Below are 13,584 nucleotides of genomic sequence, written 5' to 3' on the forward strand. Positions count from 1 at the left end.
ATAATTGCTATTATAGTCTGTGTGTGTGCGCGCGCGCGAGAGAGAGTGTGAGAGAAAGTGGAATTTGATGAATTATGATTATGTATCTTTACAAATGTTATTGAAGTAATACTATCAGCATTTTATTCAACAAAATAATGGTGGAAATTTAATCCTCCGTCTTGATCTTTGCGCTCATATATATATATATATATATATATATATATATATATATATATATATATATATATATATATATATATATATATATATATATATATATATATATATGTATGCCAGAAGATTTAGATAGAAAATAATAAGGGGTATAATGGTGATAATTAATTATTTTTTGGTAATAAAAATTGTTTTGGATTTATCTTAAAAATGTGAAATAAATTTGGGCCTGTTGTAACTACACTTGTGTAATGAGGGGGTTTTGTCAAATTTTACCTTTTATTTAATACCTCAGATTCGATTCCATCTATTACCAAACAACATCTATTTTTATCAACAGTATTAAATATTACAGTTAACTACCTTTGACCAATTGGTCAACTGGCTCCACCAAACCGAGAACTAATAAGAAGGATGAGGAAAAAGCTTTTGATTAAGAGGGTGTTTGGCTAAGCTTATAAGATGTTAAAAGAAGCTTATAAGATGTTTTAGAGCTATAAGTTTTTCTAAAGTGTTTGGTAATTTTTTAGAAAAAGATCTTAATTTTTAATTTTAAAATAAGCTGTTGGAGAGCAAATAAGATCTTTTTAAATAAGTACCTCTACCCCACCTTTTTATTTAAGATATTTTAATGAGCAAAAATAGAAAATAAGCTCATTATACAAACACTCTAAAAATTAATCATAAAAATAAGATGTAACAGCTTATCAGCTCTTAAAACATCTTATCAGACGTAAGAGCTTATCAGCTGTTTAAAATAAGCTTAGTCAAACACCCTCTAAGTTGATATTTGCAAAGCTTATTTAAGTACTTATTTCTAGAAGTTGGAGTGTTTGTAAATATAGGAAGAATAGAGAATTGGAGAATGAGAGAAATAATAATACGCAATATAATCGAAACCCCCATTATGTTATGGGTTGATTTACATGAAATATATATAGAGAAATAATGCGAGGTAATAGAGTTTGACTAGGTAACTAAACACTAACTAATCTAGGTAACCGAATCATAATAGAGTCATAATATCTAATAATATAATATACTCTAATAGTAAATTTGTTGGAAAATCAACTTAAATAGAAGAAGTAGAGTCACGTGTGCTTTACAAATTATAGCCTACACAAACTGCTTATTTTAAGAGAACGTGTATTTGAAAATATATTTAATATATATCGAGCATCATTTTCTCCACTAAAATTTTTCAGGGTGTTGTAGACATTGCATTGAAATACATAAATTCGTAAAATATGATTCAAATATGATAAATTAACAACCTTGCTTAAATAATAAATTTTCGATAAGAACTTACTAAATTAGTAGTTAAATAATTTAATATTTTGCTAAATTAATAAATTTTTATTAACCCTCGTATTGCTCAACATATTCTTAAAGGTATGTTTGTTGAAACAATTCCTTTATTACCACAAATTAAATGATTTGATAGATTTTCGAGGCAAGTTTATCTTGGTAATGGGAAACCCTAAGAACTACTAATTGGGTTTTATTTCGTAGAGAAATTAATCTAATGCAAAAAGTATTACAGCAAGTTAGTAAAAAAAATTAGCATAATGGCGAAAAGCACTTGCTCCAACCAAACACGCCCTTACTCGATTATGGCCCCCCCTCTTTGGACTTTTTCATACTACATAATTCATCAGTCACCCCCCCACCTGGCCCCACCCCCACGCCCCTACTCCTTATTTATATTAATATTTTTAATTATTAATTTCTGTCTCTTTTTATTACAAAAAAACAAGAAGCACTATTAAATAATTAATTAAAGGGTGATTAAATAATTAATTTATATGGAAAGTGGGTTCGTAATTAAAAAATATCTCTTACCACTCTCTGCTTCTTGTGTTTTTGGGGGTTTCTTTTCTTACTTTTCTTCTTCATTTTTTTCATCCTAATTTAATTGAAAAATCAACAGGTTTCTCTCTCTCTCTCTCTCTCTCTCCATCTCTGCTATGGCCGCTTGAACCCTCTCTGCAACTTTCTCTCTCCCCACTTCAGACCCATACGCGCAGCATATATTGGGGTTTTTTTTTTTAATCACATCTCTCTCGGAAAAAAATGCACCGTTAATGATAAAGGTGAATTTTTCTGGCACCCTTTTTTCTTAATCGATTTGTTTTTGCATCTGTTCGTTTCGTATCGTATGATTGTTTTAATTCCTGCTCTTTTTGCGTCCATCAATTTTTCTTTTTGACTTGGGAATTTTATGCCATTTTAGGTTGCCGGGGTGATTTTGATCTTAATTTTTGATGGGTAGTTTTAAGCTGGAGGCTCATGCTCAATTCTCAAATCGGTTGGTGTTTAATTTTGACAGTTGGCGCACCTGAGATAAAAAATCAATTGTGATCTTGTTGAATTGAAGAAAATTACTGTTTGGAAGTTACGGTGTTTTTTGGAAGTTGTGGTCTTTCTCCCAAGCTCAAAAAAATCTATTTATATTAATATAAATTCACGTGATTATCAGTAAGTGTTGTTTCTCTAATCTTCAGTTTTAGGTAATTTGTTGTCGTATTTTTGTACAAGGCAGATGGTGGTGAAACGGGGGGGGGGGGGGGGGGGGGGGGTGTAATAAGATTGGATAATTTACAAAGGACGAAATTGTTCTTGATTGGAACCGAATTATCTACAATGCTGCAAATTTTGATCCCCCCTTATTTTTAATCGCGAGATTAAAGTACGTATGCGTTGTTTTTGAAGGAGCTAGGAGTTTTAAGAGATGGATAAAGATAAAGAGGAAGAAACAAGTAGCCCTAGTTGGAGCGCGTCGTTCTTCACACAAACAACCGAAGACGTTGCTCGAGCTGTCGCTGCAGCAGCTGCCGCTGTTCGTTCGCCTCGGCCCTCTGTGGTATATTCGTCGAACGATGAAAGCGGTGGACAGATTCGAAGACTTCAGCACCAAGTTTCAAAAATATTAAAGGGCTTATCCAGTCCTCCACAAGTGAAAATCGGGTCTTACAACCCGGAAATACTAACCAGCCAAAAACGACAGTGGGCTAATTTTCAACTGCAGTTGCTGGTAGGTCCTGCTCTCGTTTTGTTGTTACTCATTACAATCTATTATGTAAAAAGATCCGAAAATCAAGAAACGCATACGTAAATATTAGGATTGATGCTATTAGCCTATTACGATGGATTATGTTTCTTGAGTTTTTTTTTTCGTGTATCGTTTTATCTTAATAAAGTTTGCAGGATCACAGAGTCTGGAAGGAGCCATCGAAACTGTTTGAAAGCATGGTCGTTTTGGGTCTTCCTCCGAATTCTGACGTACAAGCACTTCAAAATCTGTACTTTGCTAGAAAATTTGAAGGTTCGGGTCGATTTCGAAATGCGCTCGGCGGTCAGCACCAGTCTCGTGTGGAGCCTAACCTTGAGCCTCAAGTCTTGTTTGTTTACCCACCGGAGAAACAGCTGCCACTGAAATACAAGGATCTTCTCTCGTTCTGCTTTCCTGCCGGAGTAGAGGTGGGTTGACGTGAAATTTACTCTGTCCAACTTGTGCATTTGTCTGGTTTATCCTCCTAATGAATAGTCGGTGGTATTTTTAAGTTTTTTAATTTAATAATTATTATTATTAGTACAAGCTTTCTTAGAATTGACTCCTGATTACAGGTGAATGCTGTTGAAAAAACCCCATCGATGAGCGAATTGAACGAGATACTCCTCGGGCAGGTATTTGAAGGTCTTGCTTTGTACTTGAGTTATGGTTCGTTAGTTGCAAACTAAGTTTTCTAAACGAAATAGTATAAAATCACGTTCCTTCATTAATTTGACTCTAAAAGGTAAAGTAGGGGCGGTGTTGAATTATAAAACTCGTAGTCGATCTCATTTTGTTGCTATATTTACAGGAGCATCTCAAACAAAGTGATCTCTCCTTTGTCTTCCGGCTGCAGGTATGCTAAAAAATGTCCCATTTTTTATAACCTACTTCTTTATGTATAAAAAAACTAAGTTTCTCTCGCTCTCTCGGAGTTATATTTTTGAATTTTATTTTCTGCATCCAGGTGGCGGATGCTTCAAGTCTTTATGGTTGCTGTGTTTTGGTCGAAGAAATGATACAAAAACCATCGGAGTTAATCTCTACTATCTCAGATGGGCCACCGATTCGGTCGAGTCTAAGTCGCCATATTTTAACCACCCGCCGTTGCTATTGCATTCTTTCCAGGCTTCCGTTTTTTGAGCTGCATTTTGGTGTCTTAAATAGGTCCGTGAATAACTAACTATCTACACTACGCTAAATTTAATTCTTACCATTTGGATATTTGTTTTTATCTCAAACGATCGTAATTATGTATTTGTTTCACCATTTGTTTTCGGTTGTAGCCTCTTTACCGAAGAGAGGTTGGAGAGGCTAACGAAGCAGATAAGTAATATGGATTTCGATTCGCCTTTAGGCTGTGATATGGTTGAAACATCGGAAGAAAAAACTGATATTTTATCACCGGAAAATGGAGTAGTCAAATTGCAAAACGAAACAGTTGAAGCTACTCAATCAAGTACGACTGGTTGTATATCAGATAGCTTGACAGATAATATGTCCCAGTTCGAGCTTCAAAATTTATATCGAAGCAGCTACTCGAAGAAAGGAATAAATGGCAATGTTGTCCCACTCGATCCTGAACTACCTTCTTCGAAAGAAGATAGTCCTTCACCAAATGCTCTTTTACCATTACGAAGGTATTAGCATTTATGATACATTATTTCACACCTTTTTTATAATTACGGTCAATTAAAAAAAAACGCGTCTTTATCTCTTAATGCAGTTTTCAAGGTTCGTCGAGTGAGGATAGGCATTGCCGAAGCGATTTTGACGAAGCGGAAACACAAGAGGCATCATTCTCTGGTCGAGATATGTTCAGTGAACAAAGTGACATTCTCGAGTGGGCAAAGGTTGGAATTTCCGAAAGTGTAGATGCATTTTTTTTATTTTTTTCCCTGTCATGCGATTTATATGCCTGAATCGGGTTTCCCAAATTTTTTACAGGCGAACAATCATGGATCGTTGCAAATAATTTGCGAATATTACCAATTATGTTGCCCAAAACGTGGTTCGACAATTAAGTTCCATCCTTTGGACCACCTGCACCCTCTAGAGTATCATAGACCCGACGAAACGGTTTTACGCGTCGGTGGTTCGACCATTGATTTGAGATCTTGCAACACAAGTTTGGAATTAGCCGAGGTTATTTCATCCTTTTGCTGAATTAAAGAATGGGGATCTTTTTATTTATTAATATAGAACGATATATTAAATGCGGTTCTCCAGTATTTATGACTAACATTCGTGACTCATTATAGGTCCACAGTGCACTAATGGTGGAGGAAGAGGCGGCTGCTTTATCCGTATGGGCTGTTGCTTGCCTATGTGGGTCCCTCCGACTGGAGCATGTAAGTCGACCATCTATTAATTAATTAATAGTATTTCTATTTTCGTCTATCGGTTGCCATTTTTGTTATTATTTATTGCCGAGTCCTTATCCGCTTCCACGAAACAAAGTATTTACCGCAATTGTTTTTTTATTTTATTTTTGCAGGTGTTGACATTATTTGCAGGTGCCCTACTGGAGAAACAAATTTTAGTCGTTTGTTCAAATCTGGTACGTGTCGACTGCACAATTAGTGGGGATACTGGACAAAGAACCGAGTTTTGATACTAGTTCTACTATTGGTTTCTTGTGCAGGGTATTTTGTCTGCTTTGGTTTTGTCGATTATACCCCTGATTCGGCCTTATCAATGGCAGAGCTTGTTAATGCCGGTAAGTTCCTGTTATATATAATTTTTTGGTGCGATATTTTACAAGAAATTATTTAACTTTTTTTATTTTATCGAAGATATTTCATGTATTTCCATTTGCAGGTCTTGCCAAATGACATGCTCGACTTTCTCGATGCCCCTGTCCCATACATAGTGAGTTTTTCCTTTAAAAAAAAGAAATTCATTTATATCATTAATTAATTCATTTAACTATCTAATTTTCTTTTACATTATTTCACTTATTTATGTTTGTCTCCGAGAAGGTAGGTGTAAGGAACAAGACTACTGACGTACAGGCGAAGTTAACAAATGCCATTTTAGTAGACGCAAATCGAAACCAGGTAAAAAAATAAAAATATAACGCTAATTCGAGATTGTCCGCATGGGACTTTTTCGTTTCTGCATGTAGAAACAAATGCTATAATATCTTTATTTAATTTATTTAATTTTACGTCAAGACTAAAAGATTATAAAACATTATAAAACAACCGTTTGTTGTGTATATTTATCGGTGTGAACAGGTGAAAACACCAACAATACCACAGCTACCTCAACATAAAGAACTATATTCTTCCCTTAGCCCTTACCATGCAAAGCTGGTCGGCGAAAGTTATTTAGGGAAAAAACGGCCCGTTTATGAATGTACTGATGTCCAGGTAGTCGTTATATGTTAATTATAATCAAACGGGCAATTTTTTTTTTAAAGTATTCGTTTATAATTGACATGTAACCGTTGCAGGTTGAAGCCGCCAAAGGTTTCTTGGGGGTATTAAGGTCTTATTTGGATAACCTTTGTTCTAACCTCCGTTCTCATACAATAACCAATGTCCAATCGAATGATGACAAGGTCCGTTTATATTTTTTAATAATTTGATGAAAATCGCTCGTTTATCGTTAAAATATAATCATTGATTACATTAATCACTTACGATACATACATTGATCTTCTTTCAGGTATCACTGCTGTTGAAAGAGAGTTTCATCGAGTCTTTCCCTAGTCGGGATCGACCTTTCATGAAGGTGCAATTTTTGTTTCCCCGCTTTCATTAGCTGTCGATTTTCCATCTCGATTTTAATTCGCACGTTGAAAAATTATACTATGTGGCCTGCTAATATATATTTATAATTGAATAAACAGCTTTTCGTGGACACACAGCTCTTCTCTGTACATACGGATTTTGTTCTCTCTTTCTTCCAGAAGGAATAGTGTAAACCCGAAAACCCGAAAGCCAAACAGAGTTTTGGTAAGGCAAAATCTCTGTAACTTCTAAACTTCCACATCTATTTATAGTTTATGATTATATTTTATTTTTACGTATAGAAAAAGATGTCTTGTTTAATTAAATATAGAATTTGGGGGAGCTTGTAATGTATTGCAATGACAAGTGGACTTGGGAAAAAACTCAATGAATACATAATTTTGAAGGATTTATTATGTTATATTATATATTAATATACATGTAATATAATATTTTTTTTATTTCAGATCAATGTTTAGTTGTCGAAATAAATCATTTAATTTAATATTTGTTGAATTATATAACACATAATTCATTTATTGATGACTAGTGATACAGTAGAACCTCTCGATAAATTAATAACCTCGATTAAATAATAGTTTCTCTCGGTTCCGACTCGGTGAAAACGCATTAATTTATTAACTCTATAATTTACCCAACTATATTAATTTATAGATATTTAACTGTACTTTGTCAAAAGCATTTGAATTGAATACCATGAACATTTAATAATCGGGCTCCATGAAAACACGATTTTTAGGTTTTTAATTTGAAAATAAAATGTCTGATAAAAGAAGAAAAAATAAATGAAGCAATTAATTAGGTTATTATGTCAGTCAAAGTAGCTATGTTTCATAAATGTCCCCTCCATCCCTGTTGCATACCCAACTATTTAATGCTCTGCCAAATTTTACGTATTAGTATCTTGATTTTCTTCCATGACCGCCGCAAACCTACCGGAACCGCCTTCCACTACCGTCTCTCGGCGGCGGCAGGTGGCAGAGATTTCTAGTAATTTTTTTATTTTCTTGTGGATTATTATATTGGAAAACTTGGTTTTCATCTTATTAAGGGTACAAGGTAAACATAAATTACGAAACCCCACTCATATTTTATAATTACAATCATCCATCGACTATGAATTTTCTTGCACGTCCATTCTTATGATGTCAAATTCAACAGAATCTTCTAGATTCCGTGAAACATTCTCTAGTTTAAACTCGTCCTGCGCAAACATACGATTTTTGATACACCACAATCTGATGTTTACAAGTCAAGAAACACATCTTATAATCATCTTATTCCAAAATATGGAGCTCGAATATGGCAAACTGGTACAAACTGGAGAATATTCCACTAAATTCAACAACGGAAGGATGGACATATAAGAAAATTCATAATCGATGGCAGTTGTTGTAATTATACAAACACGAGAGATTTTTTCGTAATTTAACATTAGCTCTTGTGCCCCGTAATTTAACCATTTATTAAAAAAAATTACCCACTTGGGCGGCTTTTACATTAAATTCACGGTCATGAGTAATGTGATTATTTGTATAACTATATTCCTGTTTTGCCTTGAATGATCTTGTCTACTTATCAAATCCAAGATTCTCTTTCAACTAACGTTTTCTTGTTTTAGTAATTAGTTAAAATAACGTTGTTAGTGCACCACTTACTTAACCTGAGAAGTGAAAAGTTAGAGAGAGAGAAACAGAAAAGAAAAGTAAAAAGCAGCAGCACGCAGGATGAGTTTTGGCGGTAAAAAAAAAAAAAAAAAGTAGTGAAAACCGTACAATCTTCTCATGCATCTGGGCACTGTCAAATTCAGACACCAAAACTCTTGTATAAAAAAGAAAATGAAACAGTAACACTGTGTACGTAGTACTGAAGAACAAATAATAAAATAAATTAAATTAAAAAAAAAAAAGATACTTGTATTTTAGCTAGTAAGGCCTGCCTTTAAATTATGGATTTCCGTGCTATGTGTCAGAGACAGGAGCTGCCATAAAGGCAGCATAGTTGCAGCACTGCAGCTGTGTCAGCACTCCCCACATATAATACATACAGTCATACAGACCGAGATATACATATATATATATATATATATATATATATATATGTATGTGTATGTATAGGTGTTGGATGTATGTATATATATATTATGTGAGCAGATGATGAGCAGTGTGTGATCAGAACCATTAGTTTTTATCCATGTACAGAAGATTCTGCAACCCTGATGGTCCCTCAAATAAATATCCCTACTTACTCTCTCTCTCTCTCTCTCTCTACCCTAGCTTTCTCTCTCTAGATCTCTCTCTCTAGCTCTCTGCGCTATCTGCATTTAAACCCCCAAGTGTGTTGCTCTATAACATCAAACAAAAAACAAATCCCCTATTATTATTATTATTATTATTATTGTTATTATTACATATATTCAACAAGAAGATGATGAGTAATAATAATATTGGGAGATCAAGTAGGTTTAATCCTTTCACTCCATCCCAATGGCAAGAACTCGAACACCAAGCTCTTGTGTACAAGTACATGGTTTACGGAATCCCCATTCCGCCCGATCTCCTCTTCACCATCCGCCGGAGCCTCCACCACCACCACTCTTCTTCCACCACCTTCCTCCTCCACCACCATCACAGTACGTACTACTACTAGTATTAGTACTATAATATTTGTCTTTTTTTTCTTTTTTTTTTATGTTTTTAAATTTTTTTTTCCGAAGGCGGGTCGTGGAACAGTTTTAATATGGGGTTTGGTAAAAAGATAGACCCCGAGCCGGGGCGGTGCCGGAGAACCGACGGGAAGAAATGGCGGTGCTCTAAGGAGGCGTACCCGGATTCCAAGTACTGCGAACGCCACATGCACAGAGGCAGAAACCGTTCAAGAAAGCCTGTGGAAACTGTTCTTCTCCCCCACTCGTCCACCGCCGCTAACTCGCCGCGCAACCGAAACGCGGCGACGACGACGACGACGACGACTCCCCTCGGAAACACGCTTCTTCCTTCTCACCACCCGCCACCCCATTTCCTCTACTCCCATTTCCTGTCCGAATCTAACCCCACACTTTGCAGAAACACCAGCGACGGGCGGGCGGCAGCGAATGGCGGCGGTGGCGCCGACGAGCATGTGTTTTTCCCGGACGGCGGCGGCGGTTCTTCTTCTTCTTCTTCGTCACAAACGAAAGTACTGCAGTACGGATATTCATCTAATTGTGATTTGTTCGGCGGGCAGAGAATGATTCAGAATGCAAGTTTGGATAAGAGAGACGAACTGCACCCCCACAAGAAAGTAATGCACCATTTTATCGACGAATGCCCCCCGAAAGACGACAACGGACAATATTCCGATGATAAAACGACGATTATGCCGATGCCGATTCACAGGACACAGCTCTCCATTTCCATTAATCCCAACTCATTGCACGACTTCTTCATCACACACAAATGGTCATTAATTAATTAATTCAAAAACATCATCATAAAAAAAGATTGCATCTTTTTAATTTTACCAATTAATATATTTTTTTTTTTATTAATGCAGAAGAAAGCTGGAAGAACTGTACGAACTGGAGGGGGGAGTGGGTATCCTTTTAAATGATAGTGGGGACAGTGGCAATTCTGTTGTTTGAGAGCTATCACTACATACAGATGTGTATTCTGTGCTTCTCTCTCTCTCTGTTTTTTTTTTAATCTTTGTACTGTGTAAGAAATTAAAGGTGGTAAATGAGAATCCCTTGGATTTTGGTCTTCTTCCTTATGTTTCTTTCATATTCCTTGTTACTCCTGCTATTTACTTGTCTGAAAGCCACCTGCCATTTTTGCCACATAAATATTACATACATACACATATATAGTAAATTACAGCCAACTCCCTGAGGTAAAGTTAAATTACGAAAAAATCTCTCATATTTGGATAATTACAACTAACCACACCCCTCAACTATGAATCTTCTTACACGTCCACCCTTGCGGTGTATCAAATTTAAAGGAATCTTTTAGATTATGTGGAATTCGATGTGCATCTCTGCTTGTTTATATCAGATTGTGGTGCAAGAGAAGCTACATTTTTTCACACCAACGTAACACGAGTGCAAATTAGAGAATATTCCACATAATCTAGAAGGTTATGTTGAATTTGACACCATAAGATTTAATGCGGAAGAAGATTCATAATTGAGAGGTGGTAAAATAATTACCCAAACATGAGAATTTTTTTTTTTCGTAATCTAACATTACTTCAGAGGTGACCGTATATGTAGATATATATGTGATACAGTAAACAAAATTATATTGAAGGTTTTGGCAACGGTACTGAAGACTCGTGTGGACATGTAGTTGGTGTATTTTTATTATTATTTTGGCTTTTGCGGTCCTTTGCTTCACCTAATCATCATAAATTCAATTGTCCCATAATCTTTCACTTTGAATTAATGTCTCCTCATCAAAACATGTTACTCTATTCTTTTCCTTCCAACTATATATATATATATATATATATATATATATATATATATATATATATATATATATATATGTTGGGAAAATTGGTTAAAAATTGAGTCATGAACAATTTTTTATCAATGTTATTGTACGGTCTAATTGAGTATATAAATGAATTTTGGATTAGAACCAATTTTGTGGTGAATGAAAAAATTACTAGTCCAAAACATAAGGAAAGTGGGATTTTGAGTTATCCCACATTGGAAAAGTAGAGAAGTACTGAGCTGTATATATATAAAAAACATTGGGCCATGGGCTTTTAACCCATTGGGCCCTTATTACTCGAAGCCCATCTCGATTGGTCTGACTGGTCTGAATTGGTGCGGCCGAACCAATGCAAACCATTCGGCTCAACTCGAAATGGTGCAACCACTCCCAATTGGCTCAACTCGAAATGGTGCAACCATTCAAACAAAAGGTGGTAAAATATGGTGCAACCATTCAAACAAATGTACCTTTTTGCTCCAAAGGACACTACTTTTCGAACCTTATAAATAGACCCTAACTTTCCCACAATTCCTCACTTCAATCCAAAAAATAAGCCTACTCATATTAAGCCTACCCTCCACAGATTCTCTCGAAAAGTTCTACACAAAGTACAGTTCGTCGTACTTGGGATTTGGAGTGCTCCTATTCCAAGCTTTGCCGTTGTATCTTGGGAGACGATTTCCATTTAATCCGTTAGCACCGTTGCGGGGAAATTTCGTCTTAAGGACAGAGTCAACTCGCCTCGGCAAATTTACGTTCATTGCAGATAATCTTTTCGTATTTTCACTAATTAATTTGTTCAACCAATTTACTAAATTCACTACCCGTTTTATGTATCGGGAACAACAATCTTAAGACGAAAACTTTGTGATTTAGTAAATTATGTTTTCTGCACACGTTGGTAAACGAGATGGAGAAGAAGATAGTCTGCAAAAAATCAAGAAGTTACAAAGTACAATTGGAGAAAGTTCATTTTCGGACAGAACACGAAGTCCACATTCCTGCCCAATTTCGAAGGTTTTAAAGTCCGAATATGGCAAATTAACATTTCATAAAAGTTGTAGATAATCAAGTTAGCTTTCCAGAACATGTTAAATCGTCACAATCGGAGATCGTACGAGGAAGTTATGATGAAAACACGAAAGGGTGGCAGAACTGCCAATGCACCTTTTCATGAAAAATGCAACCGTTCGTGACCAATGCAACTTGTCGCATATTAATTCCTCACCAATGTCCAATGCACGAAATTTTGGTGAAAGAAGACTGAATCGAAGAATAATGATGAGGTTTTATATTATTTTCGATTCATGAATATTATTTAATATTTTTTTTTGTGATTCCATTGTAGGTGCATTTTTACAGCACACCTATTCCGACTTCGAGGCTTACTTTGATCATGAACCAGTCCGAATCTCAGAAAACGTGAAACATGAAAGTTGTAGATAATTTCGTTGGCTATTCGGATCATATTGAATCAACAAAATCGGACTTCAGACGAAAGAGATATGAATAAATCATTCAGCACTGCCGTAATATTGACACGATTTGGTGCTACCCACAAAATTTTGAATTGGCGAACATATAATTTACGGGTACGCTTTTTAATTATAAGATATCTATTTATGCAATAAATTGATAATGCTATATGATATAATGGTGGATTATTGCATGATAGTTTAATTTTAATATGTGCAAGAATGGTAGACCATATACAATATATATGCTTTAATGAATATTCATTATGTTTGTGTATCTACATTAATGATATAAATATTTTCTAAATGCAATAAAGTGATAGCGTATATGTTAATTATTTAAATAATTTTATCATAACCCGCATGATATGTGCTATACTACGTGACATTTCTCATGAAAATGCAATATTTATTTGCATAAATTGCATATAGTTTGATATGGGATTAACTTTTCATTTGATGTGGAACCATTCAATTGATATGTTATATGAAATTTTTGAGTACGTGATCTTATTAACGTTTTTATTATTGTCATGATCGATTAGACTTGTCTCGTATATTAAGTATGAGTTACTTAGTAAGAGGAACATTATTATACATATTATTATTTGCGTAAGCCATACTAATTCCTTAGAATTGTGTTATTGCATGGACATGCATTG

The 13,584-nt window shown here is 35.1% G+C and overlaps 2 protein-coding genes across 8 annotated transcripts; both read left to right on the forward strand.

Moving 5' to 3' along the window:
- The first annotated feature begins 1,887 nt into the window (after positions 1-1,887).
- Positions 1,888-7,351, forward strand: LOC105970986 (DENN (AEX-3) domain-containing protein). Of its 7 annotated transcripts, none has more exons than XM_088824812.1 (19): positions 1,888-2,249; positions 2,390-2,634; positions 2,869-3,190; positions 3,364-3,636; positions 3,784-3,843; positions 4,020-4,064; positions 4,176-4,375; positions 4,495-4,848; positions 4,935-5,061; positions 5,156-5,353; positions 5,470-5,559; positions 5,706-5,768; positions 5,853-5,927; positions 6,029-6,079; positions 6,190-6,267; positions 6,448-6,582; positions 6,666-6,773; positions 6,881-6,946; positions 7,065-7,351. In XM_088824812.1, exons 3-19 carry the CDS (start codon positions 2,888-2,890, stop codon positions 7,131-7,133), a joined length of 2,295 nt encoding a protein of 764 aa, XP_088680938.1. In that variant the 5' UTR covers positions 1,888-2,249; positions 2,390-2,634; positions 2,869-2,887; the 3' UTR covers positions 7,134-7,351. The 7 variants fall into 7 exon arrangements, with proteins under 7 accessions (XP_088680938.1, XP_012851282.2, XP_088680940.1 ...); XM_088824813.1 differs by having other exon boundaries at positions 2,014-2,249; positions 2,486-2,634; XM_012995828.2 differs by lacking the exon at positions 2,390-2,634.
- Positions 7,352-9,281: 1,930 nt separating this feature from the next.
- LOC105970860 (uncharacterized) lies at positions 9,282-10,711 on the forward strand. Its single transcript, XM_012995683.2, has 3 exons — positions 9,282-9,598; positions 9,683-10,406; positions 10,501-10,711. Coding segments are annotated over exons 1-3 (930 nt in total). The 5' UTR covers positions 9,282-9,393; the 3' UTR covers positions 10,502-10,711.
- The last annotated feature ends 2,873 nt before the right edge of the window (positions 10,712-13,584 follow it).

The sequence above is a fragment of the Erythranthe guttata genome, chromosome 10, assembly GCF_056151865.1.
Source record: "Erythranthe guttata isolate IM_541 chromosome 10, IM_541, whole genome shotgun sequence".
Classification (NCBI taxonomy): Eukaryota; Viridiplantae; Streptophyta; class Magnoliopsida; order Lamiales; family Phrymaceae; genus Erythranthe; species Erythranthe guttata.

Coding starts and splice junctions, on each gene's coding strand:
- LOC105970986 (XM_088824812.1), top strand. CDS start 2,888: ATGGATAAAGATAAAGAGGAAGAAACAAGTAGCCCTAGTTGGAGCGCG. Junction 3,637..3,783: donor GCTTTCCTGCCGGAGTAGAG/GTGGGTTGACGT, acceptor TCCTGATTACAG/GTGAATGCTGTTGAAAAAAC. Junction 3,844..4,019: donor ACGAGATACTCCTCGGGCAG/GTATTTGAAGGT, acceptor CTATATTTACAG/GAGCATCTCAAACAAAGTGA.
- LOC105970860 (XM_012995683.2), top strand. CDS start 9,394: ATGATGAGTAATAATAATATTGGGAGATCAAGTAGGTTTAATCCTTTC. Junction 9,599..9,682: donor CCTCCTCCACCACCATCACA/GTACGTACTACT, acceptor TTTTTTCCGAAG/GCGGGTCGTGGAACAGTTTT.